Source organism: Stegodyphus dumicola, chromosome 5 (assembly GCF_044657685.1).
Source record: "Stegodyphus dumicola isolate Sdum_Otavi_A_Nest chromosome 5, ASM4465768v1".
NCBI lineage: Eukaryota > Metazoa > Arthropoda > Arachnida > Araneae > Eresidae > Stegodyphus > Stegodyphus dumicola.
Window position 1 is genome coordinate 229,005,661 of NC_140772.1, and position 26,953 is coordinate 229,032,613.

The 26,953-nt window shown below is 33.2% G+C and overlaps 1 protein-coding gene across 1 annotated transcript in view; it reads right to left on the reverse strand.

The window, feature by feature from the left end:
• Positions 1 to 3: 3 nt before the first annotated feature.
• Positions 4 to 26,953, reverse strand: part of LOC118191555 (glutamate receptor ionotropic, NMDA 3A-like) — a 391,320-nt gene continuing 364,370 nt past the window's right edge. The window contains exons 12-14 of the mRNA XM_085817752.1: positions 26,209 to 26,328; positions 20,637 to 20,710; positions 4 to 13,308 (exon numbers count right to left, since the gene is read on the reverse strand). Coding sequence (XP_085673878.1) covers positions 12,588 to 13,308; positions 20,637 to 20,710; positions 26,209 to 26,328 — 915 coding nt within the window. The 3' untranslated portion in view covers positions 4 to 12,587. The remainder of the gene's footprint in view (positions 13,309 to 20,636; positions 20,711 to 26,208; positions 26,329 to 26,953) is intronic.

The window sequence follows — 26,953 nt, forward strand, 5'->3', positions numbered from 1 at the left end:
CATTGTTCCTAATCAAAATAACATCTTTATTTCATTAACAACATATCCCTTACATAGGTTAATAATTGTAATCTTACTCACAGAAAACAAAACACAGGCAAAAATTTTCAGTTGACCACACAGCGTACATAAATGCTCATTCTTTATGCTATGCATATTAGTAGAAAACTTGCTAACATTTATTAAGGCGAAAAGAAATTGCATAGTTTCAGGGAGACAAGAGTGATAGAAGTATAGTTTCATGTAATTTATACAAAAAAAATCTGCCGTGACATTGAATCTCAAAAACATTTTGGCCAGTTGTTGAATAACTTTTCATACATGCTGCAGTGTATCCAGAAATGCCTATTGCTATATTAGAATTCTCCCATATATTTTACTAAGCATAATGCATATTGATGGTATTTGTTATTAATTGGAAATTCTTATAGCTTTGAATTTTGTAATTATTAAGAGAATGTAATTAAATTAAAATAATTCATAGGACATTTTTATGAACCATTGTGTTAAAATGTTACTTGAGATTAAAATATAATTTTTCAAAATTTTAAAATAAAAAAAATTAATAATTTTTCTAAATCTTCATTAAAATTATGTATATATTATGCAGTTAGATATTAAGGTTAAACTTAGATACTCTGTGCATCATTTATGTAAGACAATTTCAGGTTTAAGAGGAAAAAAATATTTCAGTTCAAAATTTCAGATACATGATATATAACATTTTTAGAAAATGGGTATTATTTCATAGGCTTAAACACATAAAAAGGAATAGAAAATTTTAATACATCTTCAAAACTCAAACACTTAAAAAAATCAAAAGGAATAGAAAATTTTAATACGTCTTCAGTACAAACCATTATTCTGATACCATTATTTAATCACTACTCTGATTAACAGAATGTTATGAAAAGTAAATGTGTACGAAGTGCAAATAAGCTATATTTACACTTCATACACATTTACTTTTCATAACATTCTGTTAATTTCAATCAAATATTTATATTAAATATTGTTATAATTTTTAATATAGATTTTTTGTATATTATGAAAACTAATTTTAATTTTTCAAAAATAAATATAAGTATTTTTAATGGGTGCTTTCTACATTATTCAACCCTCAATTCATAATTTAATTTCCAATTATTTCTCCAAAAACATAATTGGAAATTCAATTAAGAGAACCTGATTTTCAAAATAATTCAATTCAGTGAAAAGTAATGTATTATTATTGATTGTTATTTCCAGGCATGATTTTTATGTCTAGTAAATTCTTTTATGTGGGAACCATAAAATAAATTCAGAATAAAATTACCCACTAATTATTTGATATCATTAGTGAAATTATATTCCTGAATATACAAATAAATTCGTAAATAAAAGAGTACCAGTCAGCTAAACATTAGTAATATTTGGGAATACAGCAGAAATTGTGTAGAATTCCTGCTTCCCTAACTCAGTGTTAAAGTAGATGGCAAAATGGGGGTGAAGAACTGCAAAATTTTAAATGTAATTGAAATTTCTTTCAAAAGTCGTCACAAACTGTATTTTATAAATGCAAATGTGTTTGCCAATTCTTTCGAGAAATGTAGTTTTATTTGAAACATTTATTGTATAAAATCTTCGGGAGTTCAGCAAAACATAGTCAATTTGATCGAAACTGTTTGTAAAATTTTTGACTCACATTGCATAGAATATCAAAACTTTGTGAATTGAAAAGTTCATGCTTTGGGTTTGGAATGTAACAAAAATTTTCAGAATGAATCAAGTTTCCTGAAAGTTTGCTTGTTTAACATGCAATTAAAATTAAATTTAGAATTAAATAATGAGCAGAAAATGAAAATATATCACTAATGACAGCAACCTGGGGAGGAGGAAATTTAATTAAAGCATTTTATATTTGCTGTGAATAGCTAAATTTATTTTTTCATAAAATGACAAGTGTTGTACAGTCAAAAAGCATTAAATACACCAATAACATTTTAATTGACATTTGTGAAAAATTGTTATTAAAATACTGTGTAATGCATTAATTTGCATTTAATTAATCTATCTGTTAAAATTCAAAATCAATGCTGTTGTAAAAAAATTATAAATACATTGCAAAATGGAAGTAAATTATGATGTATGCGAATTATTGCTTACGTCAGCAGGGAAAAGAGGGGGGGGGGTCAGGAGTTTCAATAAATACCTCAGTGCCTTGGGTTTTGGGTGGAATAATAGTCCAAAGTGTGTACTTTCAAAATAGAGGAGGTTCAAAACGAAAAGGTTTCATTCACTAATTTTCCCATTTTATTATTACCAGACGGGTACAACTTTTTGGAAGCGCATCGTATTAACCCCATTAACACTCAGTCCGTTTGAGCCATTAGGAAGAGCAACTCAAATTTTTAGCAAGGTAATTTCTTATTCTATGTGTCTGATTGAACAAAATCAAGAAGAAGCATGATTTTTATGTATTGGCCATAAAAAAACCAGACCTGAATCCTGTAGAAAACATCTACAAACGGCTTGGTATTTAGCTGTAATAAACCAATACTTTTCTGTGAAGCGTTTACAAGGAGTGGTGTATCGTTCCGTGGGATTGCATAGTTGTTAAATATAAATAACAATTAATTTATGATGTACCAAAGAGAATTTTTTATTAATTCAAATACACAATTCGATTAAATTTGAACAGATGATATCTGTCAATAATGAAAATGTATTTATAATTTTTTTATAACCAAGCATGCTTCAAATACGCCTATATACAAGTATTTATGTGTATTAGTGTATCTTATGATCAGTTATTTGTATTGATTAAAGACTCCTATATAGTAGAGATTTTAATTCTTCGTTTAAATAATTAATACCAAGACTACTATTTTGAAATTAATGAGTTGTAGGTAATTAAACCATAATCAAGTTTCCTCCTTTGCCACTAACATACTATATTTTGTAAAACACCAATAGGCATAAACATTTAGAATATATAAAAAAGTAATTTAGAATTTTCTATTCCAACTTCACAGCATAGAATTACGTGCTGTGACAGAGTTAGTTTTGAATCAAAACTCTAGAAAGAAGACAAATGTTTATACAATACATTTATTAAAACAGTGCTAATAACAACTTCAGTAGAATTATGACTATTTCTGAGTGTTAAAAGCAATGTTCATCCTTTTTCAAAAATAAATTAATGAAGACAGTGTATAATTTGTTTTTCTTCTAATTAATACTTCTCTTTCGTGTAGCATTCAAAGTAATGCATAATATATTTCAGTTGCTGTATCAATGATCAAAGAATGTATAGCTTAGTTTTAAATTGGAACATATATTTGACAATAAATATTTCACAGCACATTGAATTTGGTTGACGAAAGTAATGATAATCCTTTCTTGCATATTGACTTTGAACAAAACATTCCTTCTTTGGAGAAAACATTTCCTTTTCGTATGAATGTAGTTACCCTATTCTTGAATGTACGAACTCTAATTAGATTCTGTCTCCAAAAATATAGCATCAATCACAAACATATACAGCAAACTTCGTAACACCTCATTCTATCTGGAGCAAGCGTCTTGCACAACTCTTAAACTGCATTTACACATAGCTCTATTCAGACTGATTCTTACTATAATTCACAATTAACCTGTTTATATGTAGTATAAGTATTATATATATGTATCCATCTAAATCTTGTAACAAAAATCAACAACTTTGATAATTATTATTGTCTAAATGTTTGAAAACTAAAAATTCGAACAAATGCACAAAGGCAAAATATATTTCTATTTTTCTCTAGTTCAAAATATTTCTAAGCTAGACATAAACAACTGTATATTCCTCTTAGTGGATAAATCTACAGACACCTAAACTTCGTCTAATAACAAGATTATAATTCTCAAAATGCGTGCAACTGTCAGAATAACATATGGCCGTTTTCTCCCAGCCTTTTGTATTAATAATATACATTTATCGTACGAAATTCAAAAATCCCAGATTTCGTTTCGAATTATATACATGAAGGTTATTGCGTAGTGGTAACGGCTCGGTTATTTTATTTACAACATTGCTAAGTATTTTGTATGTTATAGATGTTTTTTTCATAAATTAAATAAGGGTTAAAAATTATTTAATAATTATTGTAAATATTGTTTCGTTTACTTAACTAATAATAGTGAAACATCAATAGCTAACTAAAATACAAATAATATAGTAAATGTTAACATATAACTTTTAATTTGATCTATTAGTTCTAGAAGGATCCAGCTAACTTCGATACTTGCGAAATGTAAATGATTCAATTCTTAGAGTAGGTATAAAAATTAATTAATTATTTATAATTTATTAATAAGGTAAAGTAAATTTCATAATATATTTCTTTTAAAAACCTGCTGAAAAAGGGGCGGGAAAGAGTAAAGCGTAAGCTTTTTATTATTTGAAAGATAAATGGCTCACGCTTTACTCTCCAGCTCTGTCTTTAAGGACAAAGTTTTAAATGAAATATTTTATAAAAGTTACATTTTTGAAAAATATTTTGTAAATTTGAGTAACAAAGTATTAAATCAAGTTTTAAGTAAGCAACCTCAAATTCTAAAATTTTGCGACATAAAGGTTTAATCGTTTAAATTTAATCGGCTTACCATCAAGAGCGGAGAGGAAGGAAAAACGAGAATTAACCTCTAAAAAAAAAAATAATAATTAATCTCAATAAACAAATAATGCAGCATATGATTTTCTCCCTAGTTCAATTTAATGATTTCAAGTACTTTAGCCACCTTTCTGTCGTGACCCCACCATCAGAATAGTAACTTACCTAAATAACTGCTTAAAGTATACCTTTGCGACATTCTCCTCGAAGGAAAAAAAAAAAAAAAGCTGTTTTCGAAGTCGTTAAAAAGAAGTTTGCATATTAAGATTTAAAAACTGTTAAATATTGCAGAGTATTTTCGATTATTTAAAAATTCTTGAAAGGCTCCGTTAAAGAGAGAAATAATGCCTAACTTTTAAGAATTTGGCGAACATTCTACTTAGATATTTTCAGCGGAATATTCACTAAGAAATCCGATTTTTTGGAAAAAAAAAAAAACTCTACATAATGAAAAGACATATAATGAAATGCAACGCGAATAACAAAATAATTTGCTTGAAAATAATCATTTATTTCTGTGAGTCGCAGAGATATCGCAAATTATGTATTTAATGTTTAATATAGGAAGAATAAACGTGTTTTCTTCGAATTGATGTGTGCCCCTATGTGTTGAAGGCATACATTACTTACAGTTTGGAACATTGTTGTCCAGAAACGTTGCTTAGAAACAAACAAAAACTTTAAAATAATTTTTTTTTTTTTTTTTTTTTAATTTTGGATAAAATTCGGAGTTTTTATCATCCGAAAATTTAGAGTAAAGAAATTATATTAAATCTTTTAATTGCAATTTTTGTGCAGGTATGTTTTAAATTAATACATTTGATAACAAAATAATTACTGTAATTGGAACGCGCAAAATTTCAGAAAATGGCGATAACTAAAGCGCCATTTGTATGCCATCTTCGAGAAGCTTAGATGTTGCTTAGAAGAATGTAATTTTGACTATTTACGTAAATGTAAAATTCTTCTTTATTGCTTTGAATATTTTATATTTTTATTACTTTACTTCTTTTTGTCCTGAAACATTAACTGCTATTTTATTATGCAGCACGTTTCTAATTTCCTTGTATTTTGCACGAAACTAAATAATTTTATTATACTTTCTGGAGCTAAGAATGAGAAGCATTTATATTCATTCTGATTTTCTGCGAATGCGTTAGATATTTGACTTTCATTAAATCAACAGGCTAAACAAATTTAATTATCTCATATTATCTCCCTGTGGATACAAATGCTAGCCCGAAAACTATTTTAGATATTTCTTAGAAAAAGCTCTTCGAGAAATACTTAGTTCTTTTGAGGGTTTACTCATTTCTATTCGAATTTTAATAACATGATTTCGGCTTGGCTATATATGGTGCTTTAGAAAGATTACATAATTAAATACCTCTTGAACGATTTGTTATAAACTGGTTAGAAATGAATCAAATAAGGGAAGCTTTCAGTCTAGGATAACTTCAGGCACGTGACGACTTTGCTTAAAAAATGTATATGAAACTTGAATTTTTATGTGGCCGCTAGTAAAAGAAAGTGCCAATTAGAAAATCTTTTGTCGGTACCGTAAGGATTCTCCCCCCTCCCGAAAAAAAAGTGCTCCATTCCGCTTATGATCAAAATTACTGAGGTATGCTTAATTAGAAGCTTTAAAGACCTATACGCTGCAAGCAAGTATGAGTTTATGAACGCAAATTTCTAATATACTTTTTCATTTAGGAAAAAGCCTAAATATAAAAGCAGAAGTTTTTCAATTCCCTTTCAGGAACACAAAAATTCAAAAACTTGTGTTTAGTTTCATAAGCTCCATTGAAGAGCCATTTTCATTGCGATTAAAAGTGGTTTAAGTCGCATTATTTTTGACAATTTTTTATACACTCTTTTGCAAAAAATCGAAGCACCAAAAAGGACTTTTGCGATCGTGATGAAATTTGGTATGCAAAATCATCTTGATCGAGCACGCAAATGATCAAAGTTTCAAGGCAAATGAACAGGAAGTGCGATCATAGCGCGCATTTCTAGTGCGCAATTCGCAAAATATAAAACCAATAACAGAGGCCGAAAATGTATCTTTTTTTTTTTTTTTTTTTTTTTGTTGTTGTTGTTGTTGCTGCCATTGTAATTCCGTAAAGAAGCAACTAAAGACGCCATTACTACGATGTCGAAGACCTTACAGACAACTAAACGACTTCCAACGTGGTCGCATTGTAGGATTGCGTGAAGCTGGGTGGTCATAGCGAGCAATAGGTCGCCACATGGAGCGTACAGACACTGCTGTGCAAAGATGTTGGCAGCAATGATTGCTACAAGGACATTGTCGACGAAATGAAGGCTCTGGAAGTCCAAGGAGCACAAATGCGAGGCAAGATAGGATGATTGATCGCCAGGCCCGAACCGCCCCAATGGTATCATTGTCGACTGTTCAACGCACTACAGCCACGTCTATACCTTCCGTGGCCACCATCTCATGGTGCTTGTCTGATACGGGATTACGCTCACAGAAGCCTTTAAGACGTTTGCCTTTGACCCCACAACATCGGCGGAGTCGTCTGAAGCAGTGTCGCAGCCGATCATCATGGCTGCCATCAGTCTGGCATCGTATAGTGTTCAGCGATGAATTTTGCTTCACTCTTGAAGCAGATGACCACCGTGTTCGTGTCTGGAGGGGACGGGGACAGCGGTCCTTTTCAGCCTTTGTTTTACAAAAGACATACAGCCATAACTCCTGGTGTGATGGTGTGGGGTGCTATTTCTTATGACAGCAGGTCATCTTTAGTCGTCCTCCACGTTGAGTCGTTTCACAACTCAACCATCCTGGGGCCATTTTCCAACAAGATAATGCCAGGCTACATGCCGCTGCATATCTCTGGACTGTCTCCGTTGGCTAGCAAGATCACCAGACCTTTCACCAATAGAACATGTCTGCGACCTGGTACGCCGCCCGATTCGGGCACCACAAAATATTGCAGATCTGGAGCGACAACTGATGAATGCTCGGCAGAATGTGTCGCAGGATGACATTAGGAACTCCTTGCCTCGACGAATTCAAGCATGCAGGGGCGGTTCGACCAACTAATTTGAACACTCAATGGGTGATTGTGAATCGTGAACGGGTTCTCTGACCTTGATTTTTTAATTATTTTTTTATCTGTGTATCAGCCATACACATATTCAATTTCATCAAAAACAACCACTTCCTTCATGGTGCTTCGATTTTTTTGCAAAAGAGTGTAGTTTTAATACAAGGTATGTAATTATCAAGGTAAGTTACAAGGTAAAATTTCAGTTTTCTGTAATTTTATTACTAAGTGCTGTCAATCACATAAAATTAAAGGGAAAAGAAGGGGCATCGACATGCTTATTTTATAGAATTCCTTTCGTAAATTAAACTATGGGCCAATGATCGACTGTTCTTAGGATATTAAACTGTGCAATATTTCTTAAATGTACTGTGTAGAGAAATGGTCTCAAACTCTAATCGCTTGCGGGCATTACTTAATCTGAAAGCAACTGACGAGACAAAACATTTTTAACCCCTTGGCTACATTTGACGTATCAATACGTCATGCATCTGTTTGGCAAAGACGCACATGACGTTCTGATCCGTCATCAGATCATTTGTTGCATTTGTTTGGGCAAAGACGCACATGACGTTCCGATACGTCAACAGCAAATTAGGAAATATACTGACTGACAGTGCAAAGAATGCTAAGTATCACTGCATTCACCAACCTGTTTTGAAAAGTATCGCACGCTTCAAAATGATTGATAATTTGCTATTTATTACAGAGTTTATTTGTTTAAAAGTATTTTGTAATACTAACTGCCTAAAGTTACTTCGATAGTATGTAGAAGTAAGTATATATAATGAATAATACGAAATAAATTAATTCTTGCATGAAATCTACTTACTGTTTTTACTTGCTCACGAAATTAAATATGTTCCAAGTGCAAAAATATTTTCAAATAAATGTGTACCCAAAGGGTTAAAATTTTAACATTTTTTTTAACAAAAAAATTAAGCTAAATTTTAAATTTCGCTTATCGACTATTTATCGAAACATACATAAACAATAATAATAGTAAAAAAAAAAGGAGAACATTAAATTTATATGTTTATTTTCTACTTGGAATCTAAAGGTTGGCACCTGCAAGAAAAACCTCTTGGTTATACTTTGCAATTCAAATGCACTAAGCTGAATATTAAATTTTAGCCTGACATTTATTTTCAGGTAATTGCAATATGTTGAATTAACCGCTAAATAATCTTTACTGAAAATTCGCAAATTTCAGAATACTGAATCGCCATCAGCTGTTGGCTGGCAAATTAAAATTTAATGATTTTAGGAATGTGGGAATTTCCTGTACCTCACTTTAGTCACGTGGTCAGGCGTGCAAGTTTACAGTGACAAAGATATAGCTCCAACTATTTTCCTTCAATAGCAGTTTAGCATATAAGTCGTACATAGAATCGACATCTTTGTCTCTGAATCTGTAAGCATCGTACTTGCAATAAGTATACAGCTAAAATGTATTCGCCGATAAACATAAAATCGCTTTGGGGGGGTGGCACATGCGGCTCGCGGGCCACGAGTTTGAGACCACTGGTATAGGGGATCATACTGAAAGTAATGCTTTTCTCTGTTTTCTCCAAAATCCTTTCCAGTACGAGACAGACTAACTCATCCTGCATCGGCTGACATAATTTCTTTAATTTTAGCTTTGGAAGAATCGTAAATGTAGAGAAAGAAATACAGAAAAAAAAAAAAAAAAAGCTGCTGTCAAGTTCTTGACTTAAAAAAAGGCGTTTGTTAAACGGCATCCACAAAGTCTCAAAAGCGATAATTGATGAGAGTAATTTGCGAATATGGTTAAAAATATTTGCAAAAGATTTTGAAAGAAAACTTCCATTTCCAAAAAAAATCGCATAGTGGAATCAATTGACAGCAATCATCTGTGCCAAGCGAATCAGAGTGGGTAACATGACTCAAACAGACCAGTATTAATGATCGAACAGTTCTGTATAGTAGACAATAGTATTGCGAAATATATTGTTCAGTCTCATATAACGTTTTAAATCTTTAGCTCGTATATTTTCTTAATGTTGTCTAAACAGTTATCTTGTATATAGTATATAAATATTTCTTTGAATTACAGTACAACTCCAATTATCCGAACTCTGACTATCCGAATCGCTAGTAGAAGTTCTTTTGAAAATTCCTTGGATGTTCAGAAATTAGTGTTGAGGATACAGCACAATGGATGGTGTGTGATTCGTCAGAACCTGGGTTTCAAATTCTAAATGATGATGAATTATTGAAAGTGTGAGAGAAGATGACGTAATGTCGAAGTGTTGAATCAGACACGGGACCATGAGCTAGTAAAACGTTTGCCGGCTTTGAAGTGGATGGAGCGTCAGCCCGAGTGTAACCACATGCAATATCACACTGTCCAGCGAAAGCGCCACTCGACTGCCCGAAAACGGATGAAGACAGTCAAACAACTTGCCCTGACCAAGCTGTTCAGCTTGACCAATGACTTTCAGCAATTGTAAGTACTGTACAGTACGCTACATAACATGTACGTAAGATGTCGCCTTTTCATTTTAATTAATTGAAACACCTTTTTCTTCAAAAATAGTTTTTTCTCCCATTTTCAACATACAGTAGTCAGTAGTTAAAGCGTACGTAGATCCTTTCTTCGGAAAAAATCCGTTTATCCGAATTTTTGATTATCTGAATAGAGTCTGGTCCCAATTGATTTGGATAATTGGAGTTTTACTATTAGTATTGTATTATTTTGATACTTGCATTTATTTTGTAAACAGTTCCTATAATATCTGGCACAGCATGTGATTCTGTGAAACTGATGTAAATAATCCTGTAATTTATGCATTGCAACTTTGAACGGCATCCACAAAGCCTTAAGATATACTGTTCGCTTGTCGCAACCAAGGATTCCAATGTATTTCCTTCAAGGGCCTTGCATACCCATGCAACTCAATATCATTTGTGTAAATTATATCGCATATCTAGCCTTCCGGGCCTTGAGCGTAGATTTTTTTCTCCAGAGCTCACGCAATAACAGCTTAAGCATAATAGCAGGTCTGTTGTCGTCACGGGGGTGCAGCGAGAAAATAGTACCACGAAGACAAAATTCTCTGCATACATATAAACATGTGTCATATTAATGAAGAGATTATAATCTGACAGGCATTACTTTCAGCGTAATCCTCGTAAGTATAATATAAAAATATGCATTATATTGTAATTAATTACATGTATTGAGTCAATTTTGGCTCATCTAAATTCATATGTACTCTCTGTTTTATGATTTTATTATAGGATTACTTTCATGGACAATCTCATTTAATGAAAACATTTTTCTGTATGTTTGGCAACTTACATTATCTGACTGGGTTATCGTGCCTTTTATAAAGATAACACTCTAACATAATTTGCATTTTTCTCATTATTTCAACTTGAATTACTGTTGAATAATTGTAGTTTTTAATTCTAGATTAAAGGCTACTTGAATTTTCTGTATAACATTATAACAATAAACAAATATATGACGACGAAAATACTTATTAATTCATATTTTGTAGACATAATTTCCAGATTTTTACCTTTCAATAGTTTGATATCTAATCAGTCCAGCGATTTATTTATTACTATTTAATAATTTTAAAAATGTTTTTAAACCCATAGCGCATTTTTAAATAAATTTATTATTTGTCACTTGTGTAAAAAGATCAAAATATCGCCATGTAAAGACGAGAACAAATAAAAGCTGTTGTTAACTAAGATTACAGCAATTGTTACCGAAAATCTATAGAAATCATTTTCTTTGATAAATTCTCTAAAATATTTGAGTTGTTTTTTTAGTGAAAAGTGTCTGATAATCTTTAATTAAAACTTTAAAGGACAAAACGCACATTAAATACTTTTGACAGTATGCTCTTTAAAAATATTATTTTCATTTAAAATTTTCACGTAAATGCACCTTACGTTGCTGAACACGTAGTTCCTGGTGGTATATAAATTTCAGCAGCTTCTAGTTGCTGAAAAGATGCATTTAAGAAAGTGCTTATAAAAGTATTTCTAGCTTTTAAATTGTTTTCTGGGACTTTCAATGAATGATCGACATGACTTTCACATAACACAAATTTATATAATACATTGGACATGAAAATTAAGAGCGAATTAATTTTCTGGAGTTTATATATGCATAAGGGCCTTCAAATTACTCCTGGCAAATATATTTTTACCTTATTATTTTATGACAGACATTGACTATACAAGATATCTCGGAATTTTTGCCTCCTAAAGTGTAACTAACTCCTAGGTTTTAACAATCTTAAATTTTCATGGTTCTATGAAATAACCTTAAAATTTTAATTAAATAGCTTAAAGAATTTTTTCTGTAATGTTTACTTGTAATTAATTTTAAATATTTTGTGCGTAATCTTTTCCCAGATTTAGAGCGTTTTTAATGTGTAATTAAATAAGAACAAAAAATATAATTAACAATTATACTGATATCCAAATAACTAAAACATATGTATTTAGGTTACCTAAACCACCTTTGGGTACTTCAGATAGTTCTTTTTCTTGCTTATTTGTCGAATAATTGTCAAATAAATATGATGATTTACGTAGTTCTTTAATTTGTAGTATATGTACTCGGGCTACATGAGTTTCTGCATTCCTTCTAATTTAACGCGATCAAATGAGAGCATATATTGAAGGCCTTTATCTCCGAGCCAATATTCAAAAGTCCCTAACGAACAAAGCTTCATCACAGACTTTCTTAAAGCATTTTCTTTGTCTAGTAAGCCCACATGTAGCGCTCATAATAAGTAATCTACTTCTATAGATCACCAGGTGAAATTCGACTTCCAAAGTCGAGAAGACATTGCTTTCTTGTTTTAAGTAAACCTAGAATGTTGTTTTATCACGGCGGTTTCACCAGGGTCTTTTGTATAAAAACAAGCTTTTTTTCTAGTGACTTTTTCTCTTTGATAGTGTCCCTAAGTCTATTTAAAAGTCTTCTTTCTGATGCTTGCCATGAGCGGATAATTTCCTCCTTGCTCATTGAATAAAGTAAGAGTTCATCTACTTCCAGCAACTTCTTAACAGCCATTTTCGGTTCTGATGAAACTGGAAGAGTCTTTTTCTTTGGACTCTGTGGGCACTTTTTTCTCCAGAGGGTTTCATCCAAGGACCTATATCTCCTAATATGGGGAAAAGCAGCGGAGGACGAATCCACCAACCGAAGATCCTCTACGCTTATGCTGAGGACGGTAGTGTCGAAGGCGGGTTGTTGTTCCTCTCCACCCGAGGAGCTTAAATCCTCGAATGGAGAATCGGTCCTCACCAAGTAATAGGGCCGTCTGAACGGGGAATTATCAAACTGCGCGATTCTATGTTCAAACTCTCTGCGATCTTCGCGTTGTAAATAACTGTATCCCGTCGTCCCAAATAGTCCTTTTCTATACATGTCAGTCCATGAATTGCGTCTTGTAGGCGAAGATGCTATGCTCTGGGGAGTAAAAATGAGGCGTTGTTTATCCATTGGAGAACAAACGGGTAATACAATATCTTGCTGTAAAAGTTGGGGATGGCTTGGATTAACGATATCAGTATTGTGGCGTTGTTCTTTCTGCAAACGGACGCTGAAAATAAAGTGAAATCATCATTATTTAAGCATAATTCGTAGAATAATATGCATAATGAAACAATACAAATGATGACACCGGCCCACTTATTGTTCAATAATTAAGTTTCCATTTTACATATTTACAGCAGTATAGTTGACAATAGAGGTGATAACAAGCTACATCTTAACTAGATTGTAAGATTTATCCTAAGTTTATAACAGTTCTTTTTAAGCTCATTTCCTATCTCTCCTAATTTCAGCTTAGAGTTTCTTACCAGAATGAGTTTTTAGAATCGGGTTAAATCCAAATGAGAAGGAATAGTATTTTAAGCTCCACTGACTTTGGTAGAGATCCCTGCTAAAAATGCCCCATAGAAACCAGTAAAACTTTTTATGGGTTTCTATTGACATTAACTGGTATCTGTAGGTTTTTGTTACTGATTTCAAAATGCCCCATAAAAACCAGTCAAACTTTCTACTGGTACCTATAGAATTTTTGTTGGTCTCTACCGACTTTTACTGGTTTCTATTGATCTCTGAGGATTTTTCTTACTGGTATCAATTGAAACCCATACAACCAACATCAATGTCAGAACATTCTGCTGGTTTGTATTGGTTTATATTGATTTTTACTGGTTTTCTTACTGCTATTTATATAATAATGAATCTTCTGTTAGTTTATATGGGTTTATGATAATGTTCTATCTGATGTTAATAGATAGAAGTAATACAAAAAAAAAAAAAAAAAAAAAAAAAAAAAAAAATTCTTGTAAACAATAAAATAAATAGAATGAAAATATGATCTTTTTAAGACCGTCAGAGTAAACTGGAAATGCAGGTGGTCGTTTTAGAGAGGGTTTTTACTAAATATGCTTAAATATTTGATTTTTAAAAACTTTTGTCGGAAATAATAGTAGTAATCATAGATGCCTCACACAACGAGGTCTCTCTAAGGCGACCAGCCCCAAATAAAAACGCATATTTGCAAATGGTCACCTTAGAGAGGTTTTGCTCAATATCAATATATACTCATGTTCTCAGAAATGCATTTATCTTTTAGATGTGGTCGTCTACGAAATGAATCTCCCTAAGGCGACCAGCTACATTTGCAGAATTTTCTTTGTGAATGGTCTTCTTGCAGAGGGAATGTTCAATACCAAAATATACTTATGTTTTCATCAGAAATATTGGTCTGTTTCAGAGGCGATCATCTTAAGGAGGTGGTTTTTGCCACGAGTTGGTTCTCTGACTAAACACACATACCCACTTACATTTCTGGATATTAGAAATAAATATTGGTATCAACCATCATCTCTTTAACGCTACCACGTTCATTCATAATCGCAAAACTATTTTTCTCCGTGTTAACGCGAACGTGAGGAAAAAAATTCCATTCCCTCCCCCGCTACCTCCATGAGAAGAAATTCCCAAACAAGCAATATGACGCCGTTCTGTTCACGTTGTTATGCGATGTTTGTGTTATGATCGTGGTGTAGGCTGTAGGATGCAATAAATAATTTATTATATTACAAATTTTACTATGTTTTACTGTGTAGATATTAATAGTAAATAATAAAATGCCAGTACTGACTGTGAATATGAAAGCAAATGCCACTAAAGCCATGTTACTATGCTGGGCCTTCTTACAGGCCCTTGATAGCTTCGCTAGCTAATTTAATATTAGAGGCCAAGTATTTAGAACGTGTGTTATCTTCGGTTAAATCTCTTTAGTTAGTCATTAGTTAAGTTCTTATTTCTTACATTTTTAAGCCCAAGTGGAGGCTTTGTTGTACGCATTGAGAAAGGGACTATCTGTATACCTTTAGTTTCAGGAATAAAGGGTAATTGACTCTTCTTGAGCTACGTTTCTGGACTTAAGTGATTATTCGCTTAGTAGTTCACTAGATTCCTCCACACATAGTTAGCAGATAAAAGGGAGGTCCCTACAAGATGAAGGGAAGCATGAGAAGAAAATGATTGTGTTACTGATGTCAGATTAAGATTTGTGAAGTTCCTGTACTTCTCAACAGAGAGATATAGCATTGCTTTGAAGAGTCATTAGGATTTTTTTAGGGGCAGAAAAGATGAAAAATAGCAAACGCTCTCGCCGGGAATCGAATCACGGACCTCTGGAATATCGGCCCAGCGTGCTAGCGTTACACCACGAAGGCACGTTAGGGAAGTGGGAGAAATACCTTATAGCTTTACTGTTTTATAAATGTGTTGGTTTGAATGCTATTGGATAAAAGACTTTAGTTTCACTTGAATTGTTATATAAGGACGAGAGCACCTATATTATATGAGAAATTAATAATAGATATTCATATTGTAATAATACTCTTCAGAGGGTTTTATTTTAGGCATCTTATTACTTTTAGATCTGCTACAGCTTTAATTATGTGATGGAATAGTCCTTGTGCATTTGGATGCGCACTCGCTTCAGAAAAAACGCAAATATCAATTTTGGTAATTTCCTCCAACATCGACAAGAAAAGATACATTACGCATACACCAATCTTACGCATTTTTCAGATTGCTTTTTAAGATTAAAAATATTCAGAAGGAAATAAGAATGCAGGCACAGGCTTTGCCACACACAAGGAAACGATCACGCATTCTCAGGAGATAAGGCATATAATAGCCTCAACAAAGGAAGGTTTGGATAATTTAAATATTTAATTAAATCTAACAGAAGAACGAAGACTGTCAAAAGAAGACTCGTTTGTAAAGCAGACACTAAATAATTATCTCGAGCAAAGGTACTTCCCAGATAGTGTAACGAAGTTATTAAAGAAAGTACACCACTTTTAACGAAAACAATTATCTTTTTATTTCGAAAATTACAGATAACTAACTGATTTTAGCGTGCGCATCTTTTCACCTGCTTAAGAGATGGATGTTTCAACTTCGAGGTCTTTCTCTCGCGTTCTCATCTCTCGCTGGCCATAATTTTGGTAGCCTAGCAACGACGTTGCAGCTACATATCATGCATTATTTCCCTCTTCGGAACATCTTTTCTTGAGTTTGTAGAGACATTAGGTATTTTTGGAAGCAGGCAAGATGAAAAAATAGACACGCCTTCGCCGGGAATCGAACCGCGGATCTCTGGAATACGCGCCCAGCGTGCAGACCACCACACCACGAAGGCATGCCAAGAAAGCGGGAGAAATACCTTATAAGTTGAGATAAGGAAAACATTCATCTCACAATTGCTCTGGTTCACACTCACAGGAGATTGAGATCCTTTGGTACTCATAGGAGATAGAGATCCTTTGGTACTCACAGGAAACAGACCATTCGGGTAACACCTCTAAAGCATACTTGTTTAAAAACTTAGTTGCTACCAGAATCTCGTTTCTCAGAAAAGTCCCGTCTAGCGGGAACCGTCGCTAGATGTGATAACCCCTTTACGGCCGCACAGAGCAAAAGTGTCACATGCACTCCTGTGACACTTTTGCTGTTTGCCGCCGAGCATTTTCCACTTAGAAAATGCCTCTTGGAAGCCCTTCTGTGAGTGGCAATACATATGAATGAAGGATTCACAAATGTTTTGCGGTGCTGCAGATAAATATTAAAGGTTACTGGTGTCATATGCCAATGGTCTCGAACTCAAAATTGCATGCGGGCTGAATGCATGATCTAAAAACAGCTGACAGGCCAGAATTGTTTTTAACAAAATAACAATTTTTAAAAATTTTTGCTAGCTAAATATTTATTAAAACATATATAAAGAACAATACTTATAATAATATCGCAAAGGAAAAAAATTATTTATGTTCGGCCTTAAAATTTGGTACTTGCAAGACATTTTGGTTGGTTACACCTTGTAATACGAATATATTGATTGCTAAATATTAAACTCTCAGACTGACATTGATTTCAAATAACTCTAACACGTTTGATCAATCATTAAATAACTTACTTTAATATAAACTAAAAAACAAACAAATTTTGAAGTCTCCCGAGAAAACTTTCCATGTGGGATAAAACTTGAAAGTAAATAATGACGACCTAGTCTTTTTTTGTTGTTAAATTTTTCTTCAACGTATTGAATAAAAAATGTACGCCTATATGTAAAGAATTATAAAATTTTTTTATTCTTTGCTGCAGCTTGACATTCGATAGCGTTTCGATTCTGATACAATTTGCCTTGGAGATAAATGACGGATTGTACATGCTCATCGATTAATCGGGTTCCTCTCTTGTTAATTTTCACCTGCGGAAAAAAAATAAGCTGTTCACATATAAATGCATTCCCAAACAAAGCATCTGTTCTTAGTGAAAAATTCCGCAACTGAGGGCTTTTATTTTTCGATAAGTATCGAATTCATAAAAACCTTGTAACTCCAAATCTTTGAATAAGATTTATATTGCACTGTAAATTAATTAATTAAATATCACTCTGTAAGTTATTAATTCACATGCATTTTTAACGGTAATGAAAATAATGTTAAAGGGTTTCAACACCTCTTCTCTTATAGCTATGTGTGTGGAACCTCGAGAACTGGTAAGCGAATAATCGCTTTAGCTCAGCAAACAGAAACGTAAACTTAAGAAGGGTTAATTACCCTTTATTTCTCAAAATAAGAATTTACAGACGGCTTCTGTCTTAGAGCGTACAGAAAAGCCTCCACTTGGGCTCTAACTCAAGAGTACTAAGAAATCAAACTTAACTAATGCTTAACTAAAAATATATAGCCAAAGCTATCAAAATTCTAAAGGAATTGGTTCCTAAACGTCGACTAAACGTCAAAGCTATCAAGGGCCTGAAATACGGCCGAGTGCAGTAATAGCTTAGAGAGAGAGAGAGAGTGTGTAGCGAAAAGGCAAACGCGCTCTAGTCAGAATCTTTGGCTCTCTATCGAAGTCAGTGGAACTTCGACTTAAGTACCGCTGTTCCTTCATTTGCATTAACCGCGATTCGAAAAGCATACTCTGACAGAAAATTGTAGGCTGAAATTAAGAGGGACAGGAAAGTAGCTTTAACTAAAGATAACTGTTAAGACAAACCTTACAATGTAAACTCGGAATTCAAATAACAAAAATTTCGAAATTCTGCAAGCTGGGCGCGTATTCCAGAGGTCCGAGGTTCGATTCCCGGCGAAGGGATTGCTAATTTTTCAATTTATTCTGTTTCCAAAAAGTACCTAATGTCTGCCTTTATGCGGTGTGTAGCTATGAGGCGAAGGCATGATTGAGACGTTTAACTGCGGGTGCCTCCACACTTATCATCACGACAAAACTTTCTCTATTTTGAATATGAAAACTAAAGTTATAATATGAAAACAAAAGAATACAATAATGATAGTGTTTTACCTCAGTTTTTACCGAGGCGGAGTAAATATGATGGAAATTCATAATCTTCTCTAAGAAGATCAGCCGTGGACAGTGCTGGTGGTCGTGTTAGACACGTGAAATTCAATGTATTCAGAATACTACTCTCAGATGAGGTCATCATAGATATATAATCGTCACTACACATGTATTTTGAACATTACTGTATTTGGAATAAGAAGAAGAGATATAATTTGAAAGACCAGAGGTAGATCGGATGAAGAGAAGCCGAAGTCATCGTGCCATAATATATATATATATATATATATATTAATTTGATGGATGCCATAAAAATAAGTAATTAGTTAAAATTTTTTATCTGAGGAAGAGGACAAGGCCAGCAAAACAAATTATTTCTTAGGTTGTGTATAATTAATCATTCTGAAATTATACACTACTTTCGAATGAAGATGTTTCATGTTTGTACAAATGAGAACACGAGGTTCAGAACTAATTTTAGTCATTATACGTTTACATCCATGTCTTTCCCGGAATTCAAGCCCAGGCCCATCGATATGGCAGTCAGCATCATTAACCACTATTCCCGGGCGGCATACCTGCCATCCAGTGTGATAAGTGACTCTGGCATGAAACTGAAGCCACATTGATTGCAATACTCGCAGCAACTACCAATTAAAGTCCAGATGCGCAGTTGTGTAACATTGCTGTTGTTGCCAAAAAAGTATGCTTAGATTATTGATTACTGTGTGTAAGATTCTGAATTCAAAATTATCTGAAATTTTAATAAGTTTATACGGTATTTCTCCCGCCTTCTGGTGTAATAGTCAGCACACTCGGCGCGTATTCGAGAGGTCTCAGGTTCGAGTCCCGGCGAGGGCATTGCTCATTTTTCACGTCTTCTGATTCAACAATACCTAATGCGTGTACAAGTACATTCTTCTAATTTATTAGTAAAATAAATATAATTCCTTTATTTGCTTCTCTCCATGGTGTATGGATTTTAAATATCCAGCAGTGCATATCATGTCAGTTCGCTCATAGAATATTTGGTACTATTCCGTTTTGAGGACCGTAAGAAATTGCAGCGAAAATATATGCGCAAAACCGCCAAATCTAGCAAACGCGCCCATTTAACAGTGCGCTAAATCTAGCGTACGCGCTGATTTCAGATTGCGTAAGTTTATATTTCTTAAGACGCCATTGAAAGACTAGTTTAATTTTTAAATCCTTTTTTGATATTAAATTCTTTTTTGATATTCTATGGATTTAAAATTTGGGAATTGCCCATGACGAAAAGTGTGCAATAGAATTTTGGGTAAAGTGCAGAATCACCCATTGCTTGACGCGTTTTTAAGAATTGTACATACTCGGTATCCGTGTACACATCGACCTATTTTCCCTTAAAAAAAAAATCCCAGAATTGCACAAAAATGGCACTGCGCATACCCTTTATATATGTACACATCGACCTATTTTCACTTAAAAAGTAAAAGAAAATTGACAAAATTCCAATTGTTTTTACCCTTGTCAAAAGCGGCATACAAATAAGTGGGCGATTCTGCACTTTATCGAGAATTTTTTCAAAGAAAAGGCATCATTCATTATAGAAAATTATGGTTGAACAACCAACGAGATGAAACTACGCTTTAGCGATAACTCGGTAGCGAAATAGCGATGCAGGCATCCATTCAGTTATGTTTAGCAATTTTTTTATAAATTATAATAATGACCTGAAATAGTTATTAACTCTTATGCTTCCATTCAGTCACGTTTAGCGTTTTTAATATAAATTATAATAATAAAAAGTATTATATGAAATTAACCTTTCTAAATTAAAACAACAATCTTAGATAGTTATTTCCTATTATACTTCCTTTCTTGCGTTGGGTTGCCGCAATTATTTTTGGCACCACTGGCATCAACAACAGTTTGGTGATTTTTTACGGCCCTCAAAACCGAATAGTACCGAATAGGTACCTTCATTACAATACCAAATTAGGGAACACACCGCGAGTTCAATAAATAAGCTACATCCATCTAGCAACTTACACTTTTCGTATCTCTTGAATCATCTCAAAAAACTGGGACTTGCTTTTCCTGCGTCTTGCTTCTTCTTTGGCTTTCTGCGTAAAGTGAAATTTTGTTAAAAGACATTTTAATTAAATGACGTATGTACTATTAAGTAAAAAATAGGAACTTAAAGTAATTGTAATATAATTCAAACATACAGTTATAGCTACTACTTTTACTATAAGTTTAATAAATTACATTACCAGCATTACATGTCTCAAAATAATTTTCCAGGATTAAAAATTTTTTGAATTATTTTCCCGTGGTTTCAATTTATTCAGGTTGGCCATACATTTCATGAAAAATTTCATGGACACATTTCATGGAAAAGGTACAAAATTAAATATTTTTTTTTTTTGTGAAAAAGTTTAATTTTGTACCTTTTCCATGTAAAAATTTTTATATGTAAAATATGTAAAATGTATGTTTCTATGTAAAATTCCATGCAAAAATTTTGTACCTTTTCCATGTAAGTGAAAGTTATAGATGTATGTAAATATAAATTTCTACATTATTCAATTATCTTAGCTCATATAGTCACTTATACGAGCTAAGAAACTTCCAGTTAGTAATAGTTCTTCATTTTAGTAAAAATCGTTTTATAATATGCATAATAACTGTCTTGGGAAAAATACTGCTCAAAATTATATGATTTTAAACTCATTTCACTGATTAAAAAAGAAATAAGAATATTGAATATGTGAATTTGAGGAGGCGTATAAAGCAGATTTCTGAAAAATAAAAATTTTTACTTACAGGAATTTGAAATACATTCGTAGGAATATTTTATTCTTATTTTGAAATTTTGTTGTTTATGCTCACTTGTCTGACGTATTCAGCTGAAGCACACGAAATTCCTCATGACAAGGAGGGCTAGATTACGCCCGCCGTTGGCAACACCCGTGAGCACAATTCAGGTGACAATGCGATTTTGCTCAGTTCCGCCCCCAATTCTAAAGGACAGCATCTTGGGGGGGGGACGGGTCCGAAGGCCTCCCGCCCCTCTCTAATTCCACAAAACCACACGAGAGGACTTTCAGCTCACGGCAAGCCGCCATGGCACACCGATACCAAAGAAGCTATAGTTCCCCTAGAGATTCTTTGCCGATACTATACATTTACAAACATCCATGCCATCTCCGGGATTCGAACCCGGGCTCTATGGCACACCACTCAGCGACGCTACCACTATACCAGTTGGGCGGCTTTTAAAATTTTAACTGCTCTTACATATTTGCGTTTCTTCAATATGAAAGGTTTTGCCATGCATTGCTGTGTTTAATGCAGTTTGTAAATGGTTTAGTTCCCTACTGTAAATTAGTAATATTCCGAATAATTTTGATTATGGTACGATATCCTTCCCAACAACTCGAACAAGAATAGATTTTTCCCTAATCAACTTTTTCCCTCCATCTATGGAACACGTACACACATTTAATTTTGTATATGTATTCAGTAAACATCAAGTGACCCAAATTGTTCTCTTCTGAAAGCCTACCTTGATTTATTTCTTAATTTGAAACAATGCATCTAAGAGAAATCACAAGAAAGAAATATATTAAGTAGTGTAATAGATGCGTACTGCATTATTTTTGCCTCACACAGAAATTAAATATTGATACTTTGATTTTTAAAATTAAGGTCGAACATGATGAAATCCGTTTGATTGCAACAATTTTTTAATTTCTTTATTTGCACACTTTTTTTGGCGAATGAATTAAAAAACACTTGCTCCGAATATTTGTTATAACTGAAAGTAAAAAAGCAACATTAAAAATTCTACGTGTAAATTTTCTAACTTTGTACAACACAAAACTGTCTACCCTTTTTGCGCTAGGTTATATATGAACCAGTATACTGGAATAACGGTACAACGGTAAATCTAATTGCTCCAGTATCTGTAAAATTTCACTAATTACTCTTTATAATAGGACAACGTTTTTACTTTTATTTAAACTGCCCTCCAAAAATTAAGGAACAGCATGTTTTTCAAAGTTCACCATTACAAAAATGTCAGCAACATTTAAATTCACAGTTTATATGCATGATAGTAATGAAGTTTTAGAGAATATATACAAAAACAATAGCTACTATTTTTACTATATAGAAATGAATACTTATCCAGAAGACAATATCCAGAATTGACAATATCTAGAAGAGTCTATCAATATTCAGGTGAAGTCGTTTGCCTGATTCTTTGAGGTGGTGGGCGATCGGATGGATCGAAATGGGGATGTCACAAGCTGATGCTGCTGGACGTCTTCAATGTCTCTCGTAGTGTGGTCCACCGGCTATAGATCAGTTTGAATCCGAGAATTCTGTGTCTAGAAGACATGTTCCAGGCAGACCAAGATTTACAACACCTGCGGGCCACTGTTATTTAGCTCTTTCAATCCGAAGAAGGAGCAAACCTATTGTGCCTCGGCACATGGCAGATCATTGAGTGGCAACAGGAACAAGAATCTCAGCTACTACAATGCGGAAACGCCTACACAATACACGTCTGTATGCAAGACGACCAGTTGCTTGTGTTCCGTTGATCCGAGGACAGAGAGGTACCCATTTATATTGGGAAAAAGGACACGTCTTCTGAACCAGTCAACAATGGGCATCCATTCTCTTCACAGAAGAGTCCAGGTTCACAATGGAGTGTGATTCAGGTCGTCAGCTGACCTGAGGAAACAACGCACCAGGTTCAACCAATCCCAAATTGTGGAAAGACACAATTACAGAGATGGTAGAATAATAGTTTGGGCTGAGATCTCTCTCAATGGTCACTCTGTCTTGCATGTGTTCCATGGAAAAGCTTTGACCGGTGTGAGATATCGAGACGAGATCCTTGACCAATATGTCCGCCCATATGCCACTGGTATTGGTCCTGAATTTCTTCTGATGGACAGCAATGCGCGACCGCACCGAGCCCGGGTTGCTGAAGGAAATTTTGAGGTCGTTAGATTTGCTTGAACAAGAATTCCATTTCGATGACCAACTTAATTGACAGCATGGAACGTCGCTGTCACCAATAGGGTTGCAGCTATGGGTGGACAGATTCTTTATTATAACCCATTTTTGTAATGTTACCACCACATGTTTCTTCAAAAAAAACTGTGATGTACTGTTTTTCTAATGACTAGAATTCTCTGACAAGACTGCAATTTTTTTTCTAGTAATGCACGTTTGTGTTGAACCTTAAACATTCTGTGTCGCATTCATTAAAGAACTGTATACTGAACATGTGCACTAAATTTCTTATTTCTACGTTGCTTCATTCCTAAATCATATACAAAAAACTTGCTGTTCCTTAACTTTCGTAGGCAATGTATTTTTCGTTCTTAACAAAATTTTTATAAAATTTTTAAGTTATTTTCTTCCTCCTTAGGGTTTGCTTTCCTGGTGTAACTAGAAAGTACGTCCGCCTAGCAGTCGGAAGATACGGAGTTCGAAACGCGGCAAAAGCGCTGCGCATTTTTCGTGTTTCCTGCTCCGAAATAAAATGATTTATTGTCTCTACATATTAAAGTATTACTTATAGTTTAAACAAACTAGTATAAATTAATTTCTTCTTTGAAGCGACCAGCTATCGGAAACCTAAAAATGAAAGTCAAACTATCATTTTTTGCAACTTTTTCGTTCAGTATGTAGTACATTTAAATTAATGTAAATTACACATTCTTTGCAAACACGCGGTAAGGGAATAAATCACATATTTTAGCACTAAGTAATGTATTGCAACTTTAAAATAAGGAATGTGGGGATTACACAGCGCTACGATTAGCAAATTTTAAGTTAAATCTATACGAGAGCAAAGTTCTTCAAACTCAAAATAGGAAAATTCAATTTCTCAAATCACCGTGTATGTCACTTAAACGTTACTGCATTGAAATTGCGTAAATATTTGCGCCATCATCGGGCATGTCTGAACTAATACACTTATAAATTTAATACACAAGCTGCTAGAGGTAAATGTTATTGAATGGAACGATTTGCCTAGTTTACCTGTAATGCATCAAACAGAAACTTTACAGGAAAGGCATTGTATAACAAATCCACGCAGAAATGCATAAAACATTTACGTCCGCGTACCCATCATCTTATAAGTTGGTAATCACATCAGAGAACGTCCCTTTTTTATACCGCGTTTCTAAAGATTTGCACGACTAAGTATCTCTTGGATGGTTGATTGTACTCAAACCTTGAATAGCTTATTTTAAACACAAACCTTGAATAGCTTATTTTAAACACAAACCTTGAATAGTTGACTAAAGGCTTGAGTTTAAAACATAAATTAAATCAGGTACGCTGCAATAATTTTGGCCACAATAAACATCTATTAGTAAAGTATACGAGATTAAAGTTCAAAGTAAATTTCTATAAAGAAGCTCGAATTAGTTTCTTACACCCTCATCCTAATTTTTTTAAAACAACTAACAAGTTTGGTATATGCAATATGCAGATATGACTCTGAAAGCAATGGTTAGAATTACGTGTCTTTAAACATATTTATCCGAAGAAATTAAAGAATGTAAGGTTTTCGGGTATAAGAATAAATTCCATTAAATATACAATTTAACGTTTATAATATTTTCCACCTACTTTATATTAAAATCTGTACATTTGTTAGCCTTTTAATATTTACAAGAACAGGAATTTGGAAAGACGTAAAAGCTATCTTTTTAGAACTTGCTTTCGAAAACTTAACAAACAGTACTGTTCTTAGTAATATCGGTACACGATCCCAGAAAGTTTTGATTTTGAACAGTATCTCAAGTAATTTTGATCTCATGAATATGATTACAGAGGATCACACATTTTTGCAACGAGTTTGAAAAGATTTATACTCGTATATAAACAAACCTTAGAATTTTATTTTCTAATTTTCTTCTTTCCGAAAGCCCTTTTGTTGAACTGTCTTATTACACCTCGATTTCCAGATAAAAGTCTTTTTCTTAAAACATCAAGGTTGATTTTATTCCACTCCTCCATCACACTCTTCCAGAGTTTTTCCAATGTTTTAGGATGTCGCTTATAAAGAGCTTGTTTTAAAAGTACAAATGCACAGTAATCCGTGGACTTGGGTGGGATGCATTTAAAGGGAATGGCTTCAATTCTGGTTTTTTCCAAAAATAGAGCAGTGGATATAGAGGTATGGCTCGGAACCTTATCCTGATGGAACTTAACACAGTGGAGATTGTTTGGATAATGATATGAAACTTCTTCTTTAAAATAAGGTGTTAAAACGTATTTCTGATAGTAATCCGAATTAAATTTTTAAATTCATGGAGAAAATCCAAATTGTTACAAAAATGTATAAACACCCTCTGTATTTTTCTTCACTTATGGAAGTACTTCTTTATGCGGCCTGTATAAAAGCTAAATTTTATTATGTATTTTGTTAACTGAAAAATATTCAACGACCTAAGTGTCTTATTTAATGATATTTAATTCATTTCTTAAACTGAGACTGCCGATCTATGATAGGTCATTCAAAAGATTGTGCAAGCTTTTTAAAACACCCATTGGGTGTCTTTTTGAACATCTTTCTGAACCTTACCCTTTTCACACTCTTCTGAAATAGGCTGAATATCTGACCTTCTTTGAGGTTGGTAACAATTTCTTTAGCTGAATGATGCGGAGAAACAAGTTCCACTTTATTGATGAATCTGTACAACTTCTAGGAAAAAAATGCAATAAATAGCTATAAATTAATAATGCATATAAAAGAATTTGTTATAAAAGTTTTTGGCCGTATTTTTAACTGTATAACACTCAAGTGTAACAGGTAGTTTTTAAGGAAAGGCGTCTATGAGATATTATTAGCGTTTTCGTTTTTAAATTCTTTTTTATATTGTAACTTTTGTTTTAACCTAAGAAGAACAAGAATATATATATATATATATATATATATATATATTAGCTTTTAAAAAGCAAACTTTATTTAAATTAATAATGTTAACACTTATGTACTTATGGCATTAAACATTTGATCACTTACCGAATTTTAAATATACTAAAATCTTAAAATATTTTTTCTAATTTTACTCTAATTCGAAAGAAAAGTTAATATTACATTAAAAAAAGAGGATCTATTACAATAGAGTCTCGCAAATCCGACATAATGTGGACTGAGAGACTGTCGAGTTTTACGGAATAAGGGGTGGGTTTTCTAGAACTCTTTTTAATATTTAATCCTTTGTAATGCGCATAATATGATTTTTATAATGTTTCAGGCTTTCTCTTCTAAAATTGGTCCTGAAATGAGTTTTCCGTTTGCTGACTGAACCATAAATAAAATAACC